The sequence below is a fragment of the Stegostoma tigrinum genome, chromosome 25 (genome assembly GCF_030684315.1).
Source record: "Stegostoma tigrinum isolate sSteTig4 chromosome 25, sSteTig4.hap1, whole genome shotgun sequence".
In the NCBI taxonomy this organism is placed as follows: domain Eukaryota; kingdom Metazoa; phylum Chordata; class Chondrichthyes; order Orectolobiformes; family Stegostomatidae; genus Stegostoma; species Stegostoma tigrinum.
In genome coordinates, this window is record NC_081378.1 from 24,796,183 (window position 1) to 24,819,528 (window position 23,346).

Sequence of the window (23,346 nt, forward strand, 5' to 3'; positions counted from 1 at the left end):
TAGTTTTATTCTTCGCTGGCTGCATCAGCATTTATCGCCCATTCCTACTTTATCTTGAGAACGATGGTGATTGAAATAAGTCCACGATACCCTGTCATCCTTTATTTACATGTGGGAAGTCCTTGACATCGGCCCAGCTCTCTCAGAGCCAATTCTCAGAATGTCATAATGTCTGATACTCCACTTATTATCTGTCGGCCAGGGCTCCCTGATTGGAGCTATTAATCTGTTCCAATCAGGTGCTCCAATGATTGAGGCCCACCTGGCTCTCCTTGTTACAGTCGCTACAGTGATGATCTGTCTTTTGAATTGCTGCAGCTTTGATATGGGGAGGCAATTCCCAAATTATGACCCAGCAGCACTGAAGGAGCAAGAATATATTTCCCAGTCAGGATGCTGTGAATCTTGCAGGAAAATGTGCAGATAGTGAGATTCCTATTTGCCTGCTTTTATGTTCTTAATTGTAGTGGATGTGTAATTTGAAGGTGCTGTTGAAGGAGTCTTGATGCTGTGTTATTGAGGTTCTTGAGAGTCATTATGAGACACTAAATGCAATTTCTGGACTGTCTGAGCCTTCAAGTATGCTACTGTCCTTCAGGTTGCTTCTTAGCATTGCCAATGGTATCATGCAGTGACAACAGTAGTGATAACAGACTTGTCAGTAGGTCTTTTCACTTCCTTGCTGTACAGATTTGCTTCTACCATTAAGTGTTCCACATAATTGTCTGCAAATAACATATTCAAATTTTGTAGTCGTCAAAGAAGTAAACATAATACGTTAGTCCTTCAGTGTTGTGTAAACTGTCAGGATTACTCTTGGTATATGTATTCCTTGAACTATAAGTTTGCAGTATTCACTGCATTAAAGGAAATATCAAGGACTGGAAGATGTGCTTTTGAAGCAGAAGAAAGTAATTGAGTCCGCACATGGTGAAACTTAAAAGAGCAACAATAAATTCATGATTGGATTCACCATTAATATTCTGTAGACTACTGAAATACAAACCAACTTGACGTGGTAGTTTCCGAAAATACACAGCTGTCATCAGCTTGTTGTCACGTACCAGATTGATGTTATAGAGCTCTTGTGAATAATTCTACTGCTTTTAGAGCTGCATGGAAGTTTCAAAAAAGATATGGCTATGTGTTTGAATCACTATGCTTTGGCTTAGTGGTACTGTCAATGCCTACAGTTGGTTGACAAAACAGGAGGAAGTGGTTTTGTTTGCTGCAATGCTTAATGTTCTTGTTACTTAGCCACACAATCCCCTGTGTAAGGATAATTTCCATTATGTAATTATGTACACCTTTGATTGTAGTTGACTTGCTCGCTGTTGTTTCCCTTTTGTAATTTAGACAGCATTGTTCTATAATCTGTTAAAATCCTAGACCCGACCCTCAATTTGTTACAGTTCCAGGCAAGACCCTCAGAATTTTATGATCCGATTAGGGACTGGTAACTTTGAAAACAAAAGAAGTCAAAATTTGAAATGTCTGCTACTTTCCACAAGAGCAAAGCTGCAAGGTATAGTTTTAAATAAACAAAACAAATTTTACCTCCTAAACATTATCACAGCAAGCAATCAGCAATATTGATCTTTATACCCTGACTCCTGAATTAACGTGAGATAAACATAAATTAGTAGGTAAACAGTGGCCACACACCACAGACTGCATATTAAATGGAAAATGCAATCAAGACAGATCCCATGAGTTTCTCAACCACCCTCCCAGGCATTAATAAATACTGAATCAATCAAAAATCTAGCTTCTGATTTTATTTCAAAAACAGTTCCAGATTTGACAGTCTAAACACTTGCTTGTCTTAGTTGCCTAATCTCTTTTCCTGAGGCTGGACTCACAAGGCTGCACTATGGCTTCAAATTACCTGCGCAATTCCAACTCTCTTAATTACTGTGAACAGAACTGCATTGCTTGTGGACCTTTCTTTGCCCCGACTCTGTCTGTCAGTTTCAGCAGTAGTACAGGCATTTTCTTCGTGCAACTGCTTGCTTTCTAGCAAACAGCTTTTTTTCAGCTCCACCAAGCTGATCAGTGCCCTAGGGCTGCCTCAAGCAGCATGGAGCCAGCAGCCTTCACTATCTTTGCAGCTTCCAGCAGGCTTCCCAGAACTGCACCTCCGCAGGGCAACTGTTGATTGTCTAGAGCTTCATCATCTTCTGCCCCTGACCAATTGCTATTACTTGCCCTTGAACTGATCTGCATGACCTATTAAACCTTCAAATAGCGTTCTCCCTGTTTGTTGGCAGAATCAAGTGCATCAGCTTTTGGAATATTTGGTGTTTAAGATGTTGTAATCTGTAACCAACTCACTGTCCTCTATAGTTATCAATATAGAGAACAGGAGATGTGCATTTCATTAGTTTGCTAAATGTGATTTCATGATCTACTTCCTACTCGTTGCATGTTGATGTAAACATGTGAAAGACCTGTTATAGACTTGGCTTATTTATTAACTGGTTTATGCTATATGTGGGAGAGAAATTATTTGTGGAGGTGGTCTTAAGCTTGATATAACCTGCAGTATGCTAAAAGTACGAATAAAATCCTTCCGTAGTGTTGTATTGATAGTGAATACTATCAGATCACATTTCAGTAGTTTTACTTTTCTTCCTATTTTGTAGGAACACAGGGCCATTGTCTCCAGTATTTTAATTGCTATATATAATGAAAAGGCTGTACTAAAAGTGTTGTTGAGCCGAGTGTAACATACATTCTTTGGTTATTAATTTATTTTGTATGTACTCAGGCCCTTAACCCAGCAAAATTTGCATATACACAGAGGAACTTCAGCTTGTTTTTAATATTACTGAAGTAACCTCACTGTCAAATCATATTGGTCTCTAAACTGATTATTTGTAAATAATACTTTGCAAACTTGGTCTTTTCTGGATTTGCAGGATGTGACGAGTAGTGTCTTGTTGAGGTCACTGCTGGCCCTCAGACTATTATTCACTCCTTTGACAAAGTAGCAGCAGTGTAAACCATCTGCAAGGTGCTTGGTAGAAATTCACCACATCTGATTAGGTAGCACCTTCCAAACCCACAGCCAGCACCATCAAATAAGACAAGGGCCACAGGCACAAGAAGTACTGTCACCTACAAGTTCCCCTCCCAGCTGCACACCGTCCTGACTTGGAAAATATCATCATTCCTTCACTGTCATGGATAAATATACTGCAATATGTGTATTAACAGCATTATGGGTGTGCCTCTACCAAATGGACTGCACAGTTCAAGAAGGCAGCTCACCAGCATCTTTATGGGGACTAGGGATGAGCAACAAATGTCAGCACAGTCAATGAAACCCACGCGCCATGAGCAGTTTTTAAAAAACCATGGAGGAAATTGAAGATGTGCTGGTTAAATATGCAGGTGAGAGAAAGCTAGAATGGAAAGTACGTTGTGAAGATGATAGAGTAAGGATGCAAAATTATATGGACAGGTTAAGCGAGTACAGATCTGGCAGATGGAATCTAATTTGGGGAATCTACTTTGGTGGGAGAAATATGCAAACAGAATATTACTTAAACAGAGAATCACCGCAAAATCCTGATCCTAGGTGTTTGAATATGTGACTCACGTACAAGAATTAATATGCAAGTTCAGTAAATGATTAATAAGGCTAATAGGATGCTGTCCTTCATTGCAAGGGGAAGTGAACATAAAAGTAATCATGTTATTTTTCACTTTTACAGGACTGGTGAGACTGCATCTTGAATGTTGGACAGTTTTGTTCTCGTTGTTTAAGAGATGTAAATGTGTTGGAGGTGATGTTTGCTAGACTGATATGTGGTATCACGTTTTATGAAGAAAGATTGGTCAGACTGGGGTTACTCAGGCCTGGAGTTTGGGAGATCAAGGCATGGCTTGATTGAAACATGTTGATCATCTTGAATGATCTTGTCAAAGTTGACATAGAACCTTTCCTGTTGTGGGTGCATCCAGAACTGAGGGACATGGTTTTAAAATTGAGGGTCACCCATATAGGACACAGATCGGGGGAAATTTCTTGAAGGTGTGTGGATTTACTTTTTAAACTCAATCGTGGAAGTCTGGTTACTGTGGTCGAATGTAGGTAGATTCTTGTCAGATGAGCGAATCAAAGGTTATTGGGGGTTGATGGGAATGTGGAATTCAGAGGTAAAGGGATCACCCATGACCTCCCTTGATTGATTGATGTAGCAAACTTGACGGGCCCAGTGGCCTAAGACTGTTCCTAATTTGTATCTTCATAATTATTTCATTGTCAAGCGATAATTTGTTACACAGTAGAAGTGAGATTTTATTCCAGAAATTTACTCCTGGTTACCAATTGTATTTAATTGCCAAAAAATCCATATTACTTATACTCACTAAAAAAACAGAATTAACTGTTAAAAGCAATATTGCTATAAATTGCTTTAAGCTTTGTAAACTACTGTATTAATGCATTCATCTGAAATTTGAAAATATAATTTGGGGAATAGTGCTATCTGGCATTAATGGACTAAACTGGGTAATGCATAGGTATGGATTAGTATGCATCAGCTAGGTTGGAGTGAGTGGATGCAGTACCTGGTGATATTATTGTTGTACTGTTAATCCAGAGACCCAAGTAATGTTCTGGGACCAAAGTTCAAATTCCAGCAAGACAGGTTGTGGAATTTTAATTCAAGAAAGGAAATAAAATCTGGAATTAGGAGTCTAAAAGTCACCATGAATCCATTGTTAGAAAACCCATCTGGCTCACTAATGACCTTTTTAGGGAAGGAAACTGCTGTCTTATCCTGGTCTGAACTATATATGACTCCAGACACGCAATAATGTGGTTGACTCTTAACTGCCCTCTGGGCAATTCAGGATGGGCAATGAATGTCGGCCTAGCCAGCGATACCCTCATCCTGTGAATGAAGAAAATAGAAGGACTTCAAATAGCTAACTTCTGATTTGTACCATGCTTTGGTTTAACAAGTTATTCATGTATTTATTCTCTTATTAATAAATTAAGATTCAGACTGGCTCACATTGTGCATTTGTTTATCCTTCCTTCCCTGCATTCCATCTCTTCAATGTTTGAATACCTGAAGTTTACTTGAAAGCAAAGTACCTGAATAAGATAGAAAATTGGTCTTATTCCATGTTTACACTTTTATCCATTTCTTTTAGAACAACCAATGAGATAAAAAATTTACAGTATCTACCTCGTGCAAGTGAGCCACGTGAAATGCTATTTGAGGATAGGACTCGAGCCCATGCTGATCATATTGGACAGGGATTTGAACGTCAGACTACAGCAGCTGTTGGAGTGTTGAAAGCTGTACAGTGTGGGGATTGGTATGTGAGCTAATCACTGCTGTTAATTATTAAATGTTGAAGAAAAATGTATTGCCATTCGTTCCTAAATTAACTAAAATAATGATTCCCATACAAATTATTTCTCTGATATTCCAATATGGCAGCAGATTATGAACACCTGCATCTGGTACAATTAATGTCAAAACGGAAATTTAAAAAAGGAATAAAAAAGTTTGATTTTAATAATTTGAGATTTTAAGAGGGAAGTAAGAAGAAACATTAAGCTAAGTAAAGTGTCATGATAAACAGTAAATATAGATGTTTTAATTATGGCCCGTAGGCATAATTTGGGACTTTGGAAGCATCTCCTGAATATGCAGAAAGGCAAACTGACTCTGGTGATTCATTTTTGCTAAACATCACACAGCTTTGTGTTCTTCTTGATTTGCGTTAGAAGGCCAGGAGTAGCCTAGTATTGACAACTGCATTTAATCAGGAAGAGAAGCAGCATTACACATCACATCCTGCCACAGCAGATTTTGAGATCAATAAACATCTGGAATTAAGAATCTAAAGGTGACCATGAATCCATTGTCATTGTCATAAAAATCCATCTGGTTCACTAATGTCGTTTAGGGAAGAAAAGAGCCGTCCTTGACTGGTCTGGCCTACATGTGACTCCAGATCCATAGCAATGTGGTTAACTGTTAAGTGCCCTCTGGGCAGTTAGGGATGGGCAATAAATGCTGGCCTAGCCAGCGCTGTCCTCATTCTTCGAATGAATAAAGTAACTTTCCACTTAGGCTACATCCCCTTAAAGTTGATTCATTTTAATGTCACTGATAAAGTAGTGTCAGCACAGCCACTGGGATGAAATGACACACCAACTCTGGTGTCTTCAATGAGGCCAGCGTTGAGGCACTGACCACATTTGATCAGCTGCAGTGGACTGGGCATGTCGTCCACATGATTGACACAAGACTGACCGAGCAGGCACTCCCAGCTCCAAAATGGCAGGTGAGCTCCACCCGGGCAGTCAGAGGAAGCATTTCAGGGATACCCTTTAGGCATCACTTGCAAAGTACAGCATTCCACTGACACTATGGAATCACTGGGTCAAGACCATCCAAAGTGGAGGAGGAGCATCTGGTAAGGTCAAGCACTACAAGACTTGCCATTGGGGGAGAAAGTGGAAGCCAGGCAGAAACAGGGTAAGGAACATGCTGCCACAGTAATACGCCGCCCACCCCCTTCAAGACTGTCTTTTGCCCCAAGTGTAGCAGAGCCTGCAGAAGCCATGTCAGACTGCCCAGCCACCTATGGACTTGCCCTGGGAGCGCAAGAGAGTCATTCTAGCTTGCGAGCCACTGCTGATGATGAATGATGATATTGTTGTCAATTTCAGTTGAAAACTGTTTGCTGTAGACTTTCTCTTCTGTTGGCTATATGCTGATGTGACCCCTTCCCCATGTGCTTCCACTGCTACACTCGGTCCCGCTTCCTCCCTTGGCCTTCTGTTGCCTTGTCTCACCCTGCCTTACCCCGCCTTACCCCATCCCAGCCCACTGGTTCCTAAGGGGATCTGCAATTCACTTAGTTGCATTGGCAATGTAAATCACAATTTGCTGAGGACGCCTGTGTAACATAGATATTCAGTTAATGGGAAGAGTTGAAAGGTAGAATTTCAGCTTTTTCCTGCATATGTAGAAAATAGTCTTACAAAGAATGACTGAACCCCTACAGTATGGAAAGAGGCCATTTGGTCCATTAAGTCCTGCACCGACCCTCCAAGGAGCATTGCACCTTGATCCAGCCCCCCGCATTATCCCCTAAGCCCCAGATTTGCAAAGCTAATCTAACTACTACTCGCATCCCTAGATAGGACTGAGGAATTTAACACCATGGTCAAACCACCTAACTTGCACATCTTTGGATTGTGGGGCGAAACCAGAGCACCCAACCGACCCCACAGACAGTCACGCAGAGATGGGATTAAACCCAGGTCCCTGGCCCTGAGTGGTAGCAGTGCTAACCACTGAGCCACCATGCCAACCCTGCTGCACTTAATGCACTGTGCACCATTCTATGTTTAATGTCAGCTTCTGGTATTTAGTACAGGTAATATCTGTTTCACGTCCCCTTATAAACTTTGTTTCCAGTGCCTTTTGTACCATCTTACAGTTCAGAGGTTGGATAAATAATCACTCCTGTTTAAAATTATAAATCTGCCTCCTTGGGTGTATATCCAAATGATCAACAGTGACCAAGGATTCCAATAAAAACAAGCGAATTGTAAATAAGAGGGGTTGGTAAGCAGAACCAATTCAGAAATGAATGACATTCTGGATGTGAGTTTGCTCGCTGAGCTGGAAGGTTAGTTTTCAGACGTTTTGTCACCATTCTAGGTAATGTCATCAGTGAGCCTCCGACGAAGCGCTGGTGTTATGTCCCGCTTTCTATTTATCTGGTTAGGTTTCCTTGGGTTGGTGATGTCATTTCCTGTTCTTTTTCTCAGGGGATGGTAGATTGATTTGGAGCCAGTGTGTTTGTTGATGGAGTTCCGGTTGGAACGCCACGCTTCTAGGAATTCTCGTGCGTGTCTCTGTTTGACTTGTCCTAGGATGGATGTGTTGTCCCAATCAAAGTGGTGTCCTTCCTCATCCGTATGTAAGGATACGAGTGATAGTGGGTCATGTTGTTTTGTGGCTAGTTGATGTTCATGTATCCTGGTGGCTAGCTTTCAGCCAGTTTGTCCAATGTAGTGTTTGTCACAGTTCTTGCAAGGTATTTTGTAGATGACGTTTGTTTTGTTTGTTGTCTGTATAGGGTCTTTTAAGTTCATGAGCTGCTGTTTTAGTGTGTTGGTGTGTTTGTGGGCTACCCTGATGCCAAGAGTTGCGAGTAGTCTGGCAGTCATTTCGGAAATGTCTTTGATGTAGGGGAGAGTGTTTTGTTTGGGTTTATTGCCGAGGAATCGGCGGACTGTGTTCATAGGGTACCTGTTCTTTTTGAATACGCTGTATAGGTGATTTTCTTCTGCTCTGCGTGGCTCCTCTGTGCTGCAGTGTGTGCTGGCTCGTTGGAATAATGTTCTAATGCAGCTTCGTTTGTGGGTGTTGGGATGGTTGCTCCTGTAGTTCAGTATTTGGTCCGTATGTGTTGTTTTCCTGTAGACGCTGGTTTGAAGTTCCCCATTGACTGTTCGTTCTACTGTGACATCTAGGAATGGCAGTTTGTTGTTGTTTTCCTCCTCTTTTGTGAATGTTATGCCAGTAAAGGGTATTATTGATGGTCTTGAAGGTTTCGTCTCATTTGTTTTGTTTAGTGATGACAAAGGCGTCATCCACAAAGCGGACCCAAAGTCTGGGTTGGATGATTGGCAGAGCCTTACCACCCACTTCACTTTCAATAACAAAACTTACATACAAACCAACGGTACACCCATGGGATCTCCAATATCAGGGTTCTTAGCAGAGGCAGTAATGCAGAGACTCAAACAAACAGCTCTGCCAATCATCCAACCCAAACTTTGGGTCCGCTACGTGGATGACGCCTTTGTCATCACTAAACAAAACAAATTAGACGAAACCTTCAAGACCATCAATAATACCCTTCACTGGCATAACATTCACAAAAGAGGAGGAAAAACAATAACAAACTGCCATTCCTAGATGTCACAGTAGAACGAACAGTCAATGGGGAACTTCAAACCAGCGTCTACAGGAAAACAACACATACGGACCAAATACTGAACTACAGGAGCAACCATCCCAACACCCACAAACGAAGCTGCATTAGAACATTATTCCAACGAGCCACCACACACTGCAGCACAGAGGAACTACGAACAGCAGAAGAAAATCACCGAGACAGCGTATTCACAAAAAACAGGTACCCAATGAACACAGTCTGCCGATTTCTCAGCAATAAACCCAAACAAACAGACAAAACGGGCTCAGAAACCATAACCACTCTCCCCTACATCAAAGGCATTTCCGAAATGACTGCCAGACTACTCGGACCTCTTGGCATCAGGGTAGCCCACAAACCCACCAACACACTAAAACAGCAGCTCATGAACTTAAAAGACCCTATACAGACAACAAACAAAACAAACGTCATCTCCAAAATACCCTGCAAGAACTGTGACAAACACTACATTGGACAAACTGGCAGAAAGCTAGCCACCAGGATACATGAACATCAACTAGCCACAAAACGACATGACCCACTATCACTCGTATCCTTACATACAGATGAGGAAGGACACCACTTTGATTGGGACAACACATCCATCCTAGGACAAGCCAAACAGAGACATGCACGAGAATTCCTAGAAGCCTGGTGTTCCAACCGGAATTCCATCAACAAACACACTGGCTCCAAATCAATCTACCATCCCCTGAGAAAAAGAACAGGAAATGACATCACCAACCCAAGAAAACCTAACCAGATAAATAGAAAGCGGGACATAACCCCAGCGCTTCGTCGGAGGCTCACTGATGTTACGTAGAATGGTGACGAAACGTCTGAAAACTAACCTTGCAGCTCAGCAAGCAAACTCACATCCAGAACCTCAACCTGAGCTACAAATCTTCTCAAAAATTGCTATGAGTGACATTGAAATAAGGATATTAATGAGTACCAATAACAGTTGGTTGCACTTCTAAAGAAAACTTGTATTCTGTTGAATAGGCTGGCAGTTGAATTAATATCTATTAGTGTATTTTTCATACTGCTTCTGAAATGTTAAAGGGTTAATAACTGTTCTGATCTCTGTAAATTTAACGTCTGTAAGAAATTAGATGCTTCATGGGTGCCCCTGTGTTTCAGACAAAATACAGTAAGCTAATTATACTCTGCTCCCTGTAAAGGTTGAACTAAGGCTATAAAGATAAGGAGCTGTCTGGTCCCACACATTGTTTTACATTATATGATTAAGTTACATACTATTACTGTTGCTAGGCATGTAACTATGGGGGAGAAAAAAATTTTTTATCCTGCCTGCATGTCTAACTGTGCTAAAAAACCTATATAAAGGGAGGACGATTCCCTTATAGGGAGCATCGCTTGACTCAGCTCCGCAAGCCCTGCGAAGTTTAAGTGATCCTCCAAAAGCTTGTACTGGCTTAAATAAACTGTGGTTGTTCACAGAAGTTGGCGTATGGCATTTGTATCAAGTGTGTAGGAATCTCCTAAAAGGGAACCCAACACTTCTAATAACCATTTAATGATCAAAATGTGCTAATTCTGAGCTTGCTTTCTTTCCTTCAGCTAGGTGTTGAATTTCAGTCATTGGCAGCTTATGTCACAACGCAATGACCAATCGCCTAAGTAGAGATTGTTTTCTAAATTTAAAGCTAATTAATAATGTTCCTTTTTTTAATAGGTTTGATCAACCCCGTATAACCAAAGATGTAATTTGTTTTCATTCAGAAGACTTCCTAGAGGTGGTGCAGAGGCTCCAGTTAGATCTGCATGAACCACCGTTGTCTCAGGTAATCTAAGTTAATTCTGTTTTGGAATTATTACAAAACTAGTTGTAAACTTGAACTTGATCCTATGAAAATTTTCTGTTTTTATTAGCTTTTGCTTTCATCCCTTTGGCTGTCAACTGCAGATCAATTCCAGATACAAAGAAAGGCTGGATTGGCTGGGACGACTTTTGCTGGAGCATAGGAGTTTGAGAGGAGTCCTTATAAAAGTTTGTAAAATAATGTGGGATATAAGTAGAGTTAATGGCAGTTGTCTGTTTCTTTGGATAGGAGATTTCTTGACTAGAGGGCACATTTTTTCAGGTGAGAGGAGAGAGATTTGTATAAGACACGAGGGGCATTTTGTTTTTTACATAGAGGTGGTTTATCTGTGCAGTAAACTTCCTGAGGAAGTGGTGGATCTGGGTGCAGTTGTAACTTTTAAAAGACATTTGGATAAGTACATGAATAGGAAAGGTTTGGAGAAAATGGGCCAGGAGCAGGCAGTTGGGACTAATTTAGTTTGGGAATATGTTACACATGGATTGGTTAGACCAAAGGGTCTGTTTCCATGCTGTTTGGCTCTGTGGGAAGTTAAGTTTGCTGCCTTGTTTGTTCCATATTTGCTATGTAATAGTGTAATATTCAGCCCTTCTGATGTGGAAATGGAAAAATCCATCAATATTCCACTCCTGATTTATAGTCACTAACCCTAGTGAAGAATTCACATGTGGATGCTGAATGAAGGAAATGTAGGGTTTGCAAAGCACATAAAGTATATGCAGTACCTTTTGACAGAAGGAGAGAGATTGAGTTAAGTGAATCATTTTTTTTCAAATCATATAGTGTTAGGGAAAATGTCAGAAACATAGTGTCTTGAGCCATTTGAGTGATAGTGTGGGCCACCGAGAACTAAAGACCAATTAGACTTCTGTCCAAGGAAAGCATTTTTCCAAACAAAAAATTCATATATATGTGCAAGCATATTATAAATCAATTCATCTTAAAAATTGCAGTTCTGGTCACCCTGCTATTGGAAGGATATTATTAAATTGGAGGAGATTAAGAAAAGATTTACTCGGGTGTTGCCAGGAATGGAGGCATTCACTTCTCAAAGATAGGCTGGGATTTCTTTTGCTGGCCTGTTAGAAGTTTATAAAACCATGAGGAGCATAGATAAGGTGAATAGAATTTCCCTGGGATGGGCTTTTCAAAGCTGGGGGCATATTTTTAAGGTGAGAGGAGAAAGATTTTAAAAAAAGACATCAGGGCAGTATTTTTATGCAGAGTGGTTTGTGTGTGTTGAGTGAATTGCCAGAGAAAATGGTGGGTGCAGGTACTGTTATAATATTTGAAACACATCTGGGTAAGTACATGAATAGGAAGAATTTGGAGGGATATGTGCCTAACACCCAGTGATCACTCCAACCCTCCCAGTATCTTCCCCTGTCCCTGTAACTTTAAAAGATGCAACACCTGCCCACACACCACCTCCCTCACCTCCACTCACGGCTGTAAACAGCCCTGCCAAGTGAGACAGAGCTTCACCTGCATCTCTTCCAACCTAGCCTATTGCATCCAGTGCTTCTGATGTGGTCCTTTCAATGTCAATAAGACCTAACGTAGACTAGGTGGCCTTTTTGCCGAGCATCTCTGCCCGGTCCGTAATGGCTGACTTAACCTCCTGGTCACTGCCCATTTCAACTTCCAGCCTGCTGCTCTTCTGATATGTCTGTCCTCAGCCTTCTCCAGTGTCGCAGCAACTTGGAATGCAAATTTGAAGAACAATGCCTTCTCTTCAGTCTGGGCACCCGACAGCCCGGGGACTCCAACATTCAGTTCTCCAATTTCAAGTAATCTTCCCACCCCATTCCCTGGCTCCCTTTCCGGCCCCACTTCCTCCCTCTGATCCGCCTTCTGACCCTCCCTTCCAGCCACCAACTGCATTCACCCCTCCCACCAACCAACCAGGTTGTACCTACTACCAGAGTCCACTATCGCTACCTTTCCCCCTCCATCCCTCCCCTCCCTCACTTTACCTGCAGCTCCCCCTTACCCCCACATCTAGTCCTGAAGAAGGGTAATGTCGGAAACGTTACTGCTCCTTTCCTCCAAATGCTCCCTGGTTTGCTGTGTTCTGCCAGCCTTCTGTTTGTTTACTTGGGTTCCAGCATCTGCAGTTTTTTTTTCTCTAACTGTCCTTTCAAGTCTGGCAGTTAGACACACCCTTGTTCTGCTGTTCTCACATTCAAATCACTTAATCTGAACTGTCAACATCTTTTCTCCACCAGCACCCTACACCCACTACCCCAACGCCGCTCCTCTCAAGTTTTAGTATAAATGCTGCCCCCTCCACACTTCACTTCAGCTCTGATGAACAGTCATCTAGACTTGAGTGGTTAGCTTGCTGTCTCTCCATGGATGCTGTCTGACCTGCTGCCATCCCAAAGAATGTAGCTTCACTGTTGCGCCAGTTTAGTTTTGTCACCTAAGTCCATTTGGACCGGTCACTGATACTCATCAGTCTGCGAATCATCATGAATATGAGGAAAAATCTGTGACATTGCCTGTGTACGGGGAGGCTTTTTCCTGTGGGGAAACATCAGCCTCCCAAAACTATTTTGTCAAAGCACAGCTCACTCCACCTGGTGGTGAAATTGAGAACTTGAAATGCAGACCAGTGAACTCATGTGAGCAACAATTTGATTAATTCTAACCTCTTGATTGGAAACAAAAAAAATTAATTTCTGGGGTGAATCAATGCACTTGAAGCTACTGTGTTTTATATAGTTTGTGAACAGTTTGCATTACTGAACACTATTTTCTCATCTTGTTTTTAGTGTGTTCAATGGGTAGATGATGCAAAACTCAACCAGATACGAAGAGAAGGTATTCGCTATGCGAGGATTCAGCTATATGATAACGATGTATATTTCATTCCCCGGAATGTTGTACACCAGTTCAAGACTGTCTCTGCAGTTTGCAGCTTGGCGTGGCATGTACGGTTGAGACAGTATCACCCAGATGCAGGAGAACCATGTGCTCAAGAATGTGCTTCTGTAAATCAAGAATTGCCACCAGACACCAAGTGCCCTGTTATCAAATTAGAAACTGAGGATAAACAACAGAGGGACGACATCACCTCTGAAGATGCAAGACATCGAGAAGTAAAAATAGAACTTAATTTCACAGAGCTCCCAAAAATGAAAGTGGAACCTAAAAGCAGTGAATCACAGTCTGTAACTGAGTCAAAAGATCTCGTGTGTTCAAACATCCAAACTGACTGTGGAGATGAACAACAGCTACCTTCAGTAAAGCCAGATTTGCATGAGTAGCAACGGAACTTTTCTTATTGATATCTGTGTATATTCTTTGAAGCTTTTATTTTTTTTTAAAAATGTATCTGGACAATGGTGTGACGTACAATATATGTTCTTGCTTATGTAAGTTCTATGGGGCAAGCTTGTTATTGTTCTCAAGACTGTTACATGGTAGGACAGAAAAGTACATGTAGCTTTGTAACATTCCTCAGTGCCTGTCCATAACTGTGAAACTTAACAGCACTTAAGGGGCAGGTGCACTGTCATACTGCAGGTTAAATGGGAAAAATAAAAGGTTTTCAAAATTACTTTTTTGTTATTAGATTAAAAAGTCATGAGGATAGAAGCAGAGTTGACCTCGGCACATACTTTTTGTAAGCTGAGCCAAAATTGTTTCCAAATTCAAGCTTATCCATAGAGCTTATGTCAACCTAGTTGCAAGTTTGAATACTGGTATTTGTGTCAACACAGTAGTGTAAATACATCTTTTATTATAATTATGTAGTACAATTTCAAACTAAAATCTGAACCACTTAATAAAGGTTCAGTGTACTTTAATGTTTTTACATATGTAAGTACCAAAAGTAGTAGCCTTTGGCTATTTTACACCTACATTATTTTATTTCGCCTAATGTAGACGTGACAAAATTTGTGTAACCGTGCAGACAAATCAGAATTTTCTCTCTTCTTTCTCTCCCAGGGGGAGGGGAGAAGGGAATTGAGTGCAGATGGTCATATTCTAGATTTTAAAATAAAGGTATTCATTATGCGATGTTGTCCAAGACACTGATGTACCAGTAGCTGACTTAAGCTAGTTTTTAAACGTTATCCTTCACTAAATTTCTGCAAATACTGTCTTCACAAAAATCAGTTGTAATTTTAACGTTTCACCTAGGGTATGCTTTTTAACTAGGATGCCATGCCTCGCTTCATCTGTATTTGGGCAGGACCAAGTTTCAAAATTGCAGCATCTAATAGCTGAATTAGCTATACTATGTATTGCTTTATTTCCCTATTGCACTAAGTGAAACAAAGTTAGTGTTCTATGGCGTCGGCTCAAGTTGTACAAGACCTAGGATGATTTGTTTTTAAATAATTTTTCAGTCTGTACTATTTTGACGCATGGATGCACATATTTGGAGCACTTTGTATGCACCATACCCCTGAATTTGCAGTCACTGACAGTAAGGGTGTTTGCTGCTGATCTCAACAAGCTACTGTCAAAAGTTTGCTGGAGCTTCAAGAGTTTGGATTTCTGTTCTGATTTGAATTTGGCACAAACTGCAGCATTCAACAACAATGTTGGCAACTGATCAGTCAGTCAGACTAAAGAGTTATTCCAATTTTCAGAGCATGAAGTAGAAGGCAAGGATTATAATGTATATTTTAATCCATGTACAGTAAGAAAAACTAAAATATGATTTTTAAAAAAATGTAAATTTAATTTTCACATGTCCTTGGGGGGAAAAGGGGTTCCACATATGTAAAATTAATTGTCAGGGCCAGAAAGGTGGTTGAGCAATAATTATCATTCAGATATTTTCTAACCAATCTATTCAGAGATGTTAAGATACACTTTGGAGTTGATGGGACTTGAATCTAGGAACTTCTGACTCAGAGGTAGGGACACTACGACTGCACCACACCATATTAATTATGATTTAATATACTGTTAATTATCAGTTACATCTGATTGACAATTTACTTGATTGCAAAATAAGAATAGTGTGTTTATCATGTCAATTTATTGTGATTGTGCTGATTGTTCTCTCACACCTTCATAAAGTCAAATTATCACCGACAACAACTTCTGTTTATCCACATTAACTGCTTTTCTGGATATCAGATGTTGCTGCTAGTTTTACACTGTAGTGATCACAAACACTGACAGTTTCATCATCATTAGAACCACAAATTCTAAGGCATTACCTTTTGTGTCACTCATTAATGTTGAAAATAATGTTCTGTAGTTGTGCTAGATGTGTATTATAAGAAAGTCATCATGATCTCAGGATAAATGTGACAGTTTTATCAGCTCAGTTTGGTAAGTGTTGATGATTGAACTAGCCTTACATTTTAATTTGGGCTGGATTTAAGTCCTTGTTTTTCAAACAGCAACACAATCAACATAGTATTATGCCATCAAATCAGATGACCATTCTCCCTGTAACATCATGATATTCCCACATCCAAAACTCCATTGCTTACAATGTTCTGTTAATATGCACGTTAAGATTCACTGCACTTTATGGAAAGAAATGTGGTGTGGTGGGGCAGGGAGAGAAAAGAGAGCAATTCAGTTTATTACTGCTGTATTAAGTCAGTTCATCTCAGCCGAGCCGGAACTTAAGAGCACTATGGTTGTTTTGAAGAAAAAATTAACTTATTTCTGGACCTATATTATTATTAATGACTTTTACGAATGAAGTGTGGTTTGGACCCAGCACTAATGTTTTCCACATATTAACAGTTCGTTGATAACTTGCAGCCAAGGTTTGCGCATAACCACTTGGTCCAAGTTGCAGATACTTTGAGACTCAGTGGTACAAGGAAAGAAACTTCAAGGTTCAAATGAGCATTTTGAGATTTTTTCCCACCAAATGTTTAAGTTCTTCTGTTCATTGTCTTTTATGTGGTTATATTTTAACTTTTGTTGTTTGCACTTATTAACCTCTCTTTAAGGCACAATTCCTGTAGAACTACAGTTGCACTTCAACCCTCTGTATGAACAAGGTAACACCTCTTTTGTATGGGAATTATAAATGGTGAGTACTTCATCAGGGATCATTATAGCTAAATTTGGTCATCCATTCTTCTGTTCACAAGTGCATTTTCTACAAGAGCTGTTTGCTTAGTCAGCTCTGGAATTCTGGTTGACATTCTCTTCTCAAAGCCAGGCTTAGTATTTTTCTACCATCATACTGTGATTGCTTAGAAACCATTGCTGAGAACAGCAAAATGTCAATACTGTGGACTGAAAGGTTGTAAGCAGTTTCATGTAAAACTGCTTTAGCAGAGTTGAATTCCAGCTAATGAATAATTTATAAAATAACAATGTAGCAAATTAATGTTGTGAATATGCAGTCATTTTTAACCATCTTCTGCATCCCCTTCGTGCATCGTCTGTAAGTTAAATATTTGGGTAGTGAGAATGTTCTTGGACTTTTGGATGTGAAGTTTGTCTGTATGAGAGATATGTTCTTCCCTAATGTGCACAATGCAAGTGTCAATGAAGATAATACTGAAACCAAATCGAGTAGCAAAGTCCATGCTTGGAGCAGCCTTTTGTGTTACATCATGAGTGATTTACTGTCTTCCCTCAATAGCATGAGAGAGATTGGTATTAAACAGATCTCCAAATTAATTTTGAAACATCGACAGTTCATTTCTATTCTGGTGGTGTGCCTTTTCATTAAACTAATTATCTTAAGTCAGAGAGCAGAAGGAAGATTTCTTCATCCACCCATCTGAATCCAATTCTAAATACGTATTAGAAAAAACACAAAACTCCTATTTCATCTAGGAGATCTTTTTCTTGCCACTTTCCAAAGAACGATTGGCAATCAGGTCTTTAAGCAACAAAGTGTGCGAGGATCCCCTTGAAGCGAAGCTGTCTAGAATTTCTGATGCTTGCTGTTTTCTAATGACTGCACTTTTCTTGGCAATATTGGCACACTTTATGAACCGTAGAAATGCTGGAGCACAGAAAGCGGATGTTCTGCCTATCCTGTTCATGCTGTCCCAAAAACACCCAGATGCCCTTTCTCATCCCATTTTCCTGCACATGACCCATAAGCCTGCAGCTTACAGAATTTAAGGTGCAGATCTAGTACTTTTTATGCTTGTTGCAGTAATACATTGGATGTTACTTGGCACTTAATCTTCAACAACTTGTACAAATTTCACCAGTAACTGGAAAAAACAACCTAGTATACATGTGCTATGCAGCTAGAAGAACCTCTCATCATTGTGGAACTTGCTTTGATATCTCTTAACATAACCCTTTGCATTCTCAAGATCAGTGATGAGGTGTAGTCCTGATTCTTCTTCTAATGAACGTCAATAATGGCTGGCTGTTGGAATGTAGGAACTGAGAAAATGGAGAGTAATTCATCTCAGAATTTGAACAGTAAGGGAAAATTCAAGTTCATATATTGATAGATTAGGTGAAATTCTAGACAGCAAGGAAGAGGGTGTTGGATGAGCTGGAATGGATTAGAATAAGATATAGTAGCATTGTTTTGCATTAGGTTAGCTGCTAAGAGAATAAACTTAAATACTGAACATGCTAGTGCTGTTTTCTGTCTTCTTAAAAAAAGAAAAATCTGAGGTTTGTTTTAAAATCATAAAGTTTACTAAGATAGTGGAAACCCCACATATTTGTTAAACCCAAAAATAGTAGATGCAAAGAGTAACATTTTTGTATAAGACTTTTCATGACCGTTCAACATCTGTGCAAAAAACAAACAAATTAAGTACTTTTTGAAAAAAACATTGAAGCTGGAGAAACTTAACCTCTGTCAGAAGTCATTTTTTAATTCCAACGCCTTTCAGTTTGGCACTCAAAATTAACTGTTTCTGACTTCTCAGAGGCTGCTAGCACTGCCAACAACCTGAATCCAGTTCTAAATACATACATACACACAAATTGTTTCAGATTCCACGTTTTGCTTTCATTTACGTACTTGTTGAAGTAATTATTTTAAAAGCTAGGTAACTAATGTGAACTCAGTACACTCCACAATCAGTAATGTAATAATTATCAATAATTAATCTGTTTTCTCACCTGTTTGCCAAATAATGGTTGAGTCACTGAGGAAAGCCCCCTGTACTTGGTCAAATATTACCTGAGATTTCCAACATTCACCTAAGTAGACATGGTGCCATGTTTCAACATGTCATCTGAAAAACTGTATTTCTGACAGCTTAACAACTTGTGTGTTCAAGCCCTGCATTAATTCAATCCACAATGTTGTGACTCAGAGTCAAGTGCACATTGAGCTAAACTTACTTGTCTAAAAAGTAGAGGGAATTCAGACCTGATTGACAGAAGGGTGGAGGCAAATGATAGCTATGTAAGGAGAAAAGGATTGAAGGTTATGCTAGTTGGATGAAGCAGAGTGAGAGAAGGCTTGTGGAGCGTAAATGCCAACATTGAACCAGCTTTTAAATTGGTCTCTGTTGTTCTATCTATGGAGAGAGGTATAAAGAATTGATCTTTCACGCTGGTAGCAGAGGCTTTGGAGGGGGTCAGAAAAGGATGGAGACATGGTTATGGATGGGGGTGCACAGAGGGGGGGACAGAGTTTGACATTCCAGAGAAAGTATTAATTGTACACCACACCGTTTGGGCCTCCTGTGGCTGCGAGGCCAATCACATTTTGCCTCTTGGCCTAGGCTTCCCACTCCTCTGGGTGATTTGCTCAACTAGCTGTCCCAATGAAGGGTATTTTCTAGTGTGGTTTTGGTGCTTTCCAGGATGATTTTTGTTTAGCATTTGTGTTGATGGTGCCCCGCAACATGCTGTCTAAAGCAGTAACCCTGATATGCCTTTTTAAAGGGATTATCTTGTAGAATGGTGATCAGAGATAATGGGAACTGCAGATGCTGGAGAATCCAAGATAACAAAGCATGAAGCTGAATGAGCACATCCAGCTTCACGCTTTGTTATCTTGTAGAATGGGACTGGTTGAAGCTACCGTAAATATCCTACCTTCTTGACCTTGTTTGAAGTGTGGTAACTTTAAGGTTAAATTCACCACCAGTCCCCTCCTCAGAACAGTCTTATGGTCCTCTTAAGACTATGGCAACTTTAGAATTGGATTTTACTAGAGCCAGTAATGGGTTCCTTCACAAATGGTGGGTGGGAGGGAACATCTGTATCGCTGACCTTTAATTACCCTGGTCCTAAATGGATGAGATGAATACTGCTACAATGACTGATATTTTCTAATCTGTCTGTTCAGAGATGTTATTACACAACACTGGAACAGATGGAGCTTGCCTCCTGCCTTAGTGCCCTTTCCTCTATCACATTGTCATTCATTCATTGTATCTTGCACATATTTTTCATGGTCCATGGTTGTTTGCTTTGGAAATATGCCCACAAAGTGTAGAAGAAAAACTTTTCTTTGCATATTGTTGACATTTAATACAGCAAGTGACTGGAAAAGATGTCTGCATTATTTGGCTTTTGTGCAGATTTGAAAATATTGCAATCCTTTGTAATCAACTGTTTGCTTAATAAACAACATTTTGAATGAGATTCAAGACAGTACTGCGACCTTTGCCTAATAATACTAGTAAACATGCAACAAGTCAATTCATTATATTTATCCTCAGATTGACCAAATCCATGATATAACCTTATTTCTAACTAATTTATATTTTCTAAATTTGTGTTCTGTAGATGTAAGTTCAAGCATTAGGTACAGAAACCATCTATACAGAAAAAAGGCCGTTCCCATATTGTTACAGTGTAATTATCAAAACATTGTAGGAAATTATTCCAATTGCACAAATTATATATTTGAACAAACCCGTGGTATGACTACATCCTGTTCTGATCCTTTTATACGTGGTTATATTAAGAAAACTTCACAAAGCTCGATGAAAGCAGCCGTAAATTGTGACGTTTTCAACGCAGTAGAATTAGACCTGGAAAAATAAGTTGAAATATACTGTTCAATAAGTTTTTCGGTATGTTTTTGTGCAGTCCCGCATCAATCACTGCTGTTTGGACAATGATTAGGATGACAACAAAAAACCTATAGACCCGCTATTAATCTTGTCTCATAGAATACATATTATACACTAAATCACCAACTGCTCCGATGAGCAAGAGCCAAAGTGGTATAAAAACGAAAGTGAGTTTCATTTGTGAGAAATGTTCCAGTCTGGCGCTCAGTGCCAACAGAAAACTTAGTTTAAACAGCATGGCGCAGAAATACCAGACATCTTTCTTGAGATTATTACTGTTCCTGTCATAGCCCGATTTGCATCTCCTTATAATCTTTACGATCAACATCATTAATAGAATGGTATCAAAAATCCAGAGCGGCATGAATATGAGGATCCAGTTCCAAGGCGTTTGATCATCCAATTTCAGGACCAACACAATTAAGAAGAGCAAGGTAAAGAGCCAAGTCATTAAAACCCTCTGTCCTAATGACATTCTCTGGATGTGAGTTTGCTCGCTGAGCTGGAAGGTTAGTTTTCAGACGTTTCGTCACCATTCTAGGCAACATCATCAGTGAGCCTCCAACGAAGCGCTGGTGTTATGTCCCACTTTCTATTTATCTGGTTAGGTTTCCTTGGGTTGGTGATGTCATTTCCTGTTCTTTTTCTCAGGGGATGGTAGATTGATTTGGAGCCAGTGTGTTTGTTGATGGAGTTCCGGTTGGAACACCACGCTTCTAGGAATTCTCGTGCGTGTCTCTGTTTGGCTTGTCCTAGGATGGATGTGTTGTCCCAATCAAAGTGGTGTCCTTCCTCCTCTGTATGTGAGGATACGAGTGATAGTGGGTCATGTTGTTTTGTGGCTAGTTGATGTTCATGTATCCTGGTGGCTAGCTTTCTGCCAGTTTGTCCAATGTAGTGTTTGTCACAGTTCTTGCATGGTATTTTGTAGATGACGTTTGTTTTGTTTGTTGTCTGTATAGGGTCTTTTAAGTTCATGAGCTGCTGTTTTAGTGTGTTGGTGGGTTTGTGGGCTACCCTGATGCCAAGAGATGCGAGTAGTCTGGCAGTCATTTTGGAAATGTCTTTGATGTAGGGGAGAGTGGTTATGGTTTCTGAGCCCGTTTTGTCTGTTTGTTTGGGTTTATTGCTGAGAAATCGGCGGACTGTGTTCATTGGGTACTCGTTCTTTTTGAATATGCTGTATAGGTGATTTTCTTCTGCTCTGCGTGGTTCCTCTGTGCTGCAGTGTATGGTGGCTCGTTGGAATAATGTTCTAATGCAGCTTTGTTTGTGGGTGTTGGGATGGTTGCTCCTGTAGTTCAGTATTTGGTCCGTACGTGTTGTTTTTCTGTAGACGCTGGTTTGAAGTTCCCCATTGACTGTTCGTTCTACTGTGACATAGGAATGGCAGTTTGTTATTGTTTTCCTCCTCTTTTGTGAATGTTATGCCAGTAAAGGGTATTGTTGATGGTCTTGAAGGTTTCGTCTAATTTGTTTTGTTTAGTGATGACAAAGGTGTCATCCACATAGCGGACCCAAAGTTTGGGTTGGATGATTGGCAGAGCTGTTTGTTTGAGTCTCTGCATTACTGCCTTGGCTAAGAACCCTGATATCGGAGATCCCATGGGTGTACAGTTGGTTTGTCTGTAGATTTTATTATTGAAAGTGAAGTGGGTGGTAAGGCACAGGTCCATTAGCTTGATGATGTCCTTGCTGATGAGGTTGGTGGTGTCTGGTGTGTGTGTCTTCGGCTCTTCTAATAGTGTAGTCAGTGTTTCTTTGGCCAGGTTGATGTTGATGGGTGTGAATGGGGCTGTTACGTCAAAGGAGACCATTATTTCATCCTCTTCTATCTTGGTGTCTTTGGTGTTCAGGAATTCTTGGGTGGAGCGAATGGAGTGGCGGGAGTCTTCTACTAGGTGTTTTAGTCTTTGGTGTAGTTCCTTGGCTAATCTGTAGGTTGGTGTTCCAGGCAGCGACACTATGGGTCTGAGGCGGGGGGGGGGGTCCTGGTTTGTGAGTTTTTGGTAGCCCGTAGAAGTGTCGTGTGTTGGATCCATCTGGTTTCATTTTTTGGAAGTCTCTCTTGTTTAATTCTCCAGATTTTTGAAGTTTTTTGAGTAAGGCTGTGATTCAGTTCTCTAGTTGTGGGGTCGGGTCTATCGCCACCTGTTGGTAAGTGTCGGAAATGACATCACCAACCCAAGGAAACCTAACCAGATAAATCGAAAGCGGGACATAACACCAGCGCTTCGTCGGAGGCTCACTGATGATGTTACCTAGAATGGTGACGAAACGTCTGAAAACTAACCTTCCAGCTCAGCGAGCAATCTCACATCCAGAACTTCAACCTGAGCTACAAATCTTCTCAAAAGTCGCTAATGTCATTCTCATCTAAAACAGGTGCAGGAAATACTGCCCGCCTTTCGAATGTTTCCTCGATGTTTCGACAAATGTTATGATACAGTTATACGAGTTTCATTTCATATCTTACAGTCCCTTACGTCAGTGCTAATCGCTCTGAATTACATTTGCACGTCGTTTTCTCCATTTTATTCTTCATGATAAGTTAA

The 23,346-nt window shown here is 40.3% G+C and overlaps 2 protein-coding genes across 2 annotated transcripts in view; one reads left to right on the plus strand and one right to left on the minus strand.

Moving 5' to 3' along the window:
* The window catches only part of LOC125463268 (lysine-specific demethylase RSBN1L-like), a 63,716-nt gene extending 43,419 nt beyond the window's left edge, over positions 1-20,297 (plus strand). The window contains exons 5-7 of the mRNA XM_048554326.2: positions 5,170-5,337; positions 10,688-10,796; positions 13,613-20,297. Coding sequence (XP_048410283.1) covers positions 5,170-5,337; positions 10,688-10,796; positions 13,613-14,107 — 772 coding nt within the window. The 3' untranslated portion in view covers positions 14,108-20,297. The remainder of the gene's footprint in view (positions 1-5,169; positions 5,338-10,687; positions 10,797-13,612) is intronic.
* Positions 20,298-20,873: 576 nt separating this feature from the next.
* tmem60 (transmembrane protein 60) lies at positions 20,874-21,266 on the minus strand. The gene has a single exon (XM_048554583.1). The coding sequence runs from the start codon at positions 21,264-21,266 to the stop codon at positions 20,874-20,876; it is 393 nt and encodes a 130-aa protein (XP_048410540.1).
* Positions 21,267-23,346: the final 2,080 nt, after the last annotated feature.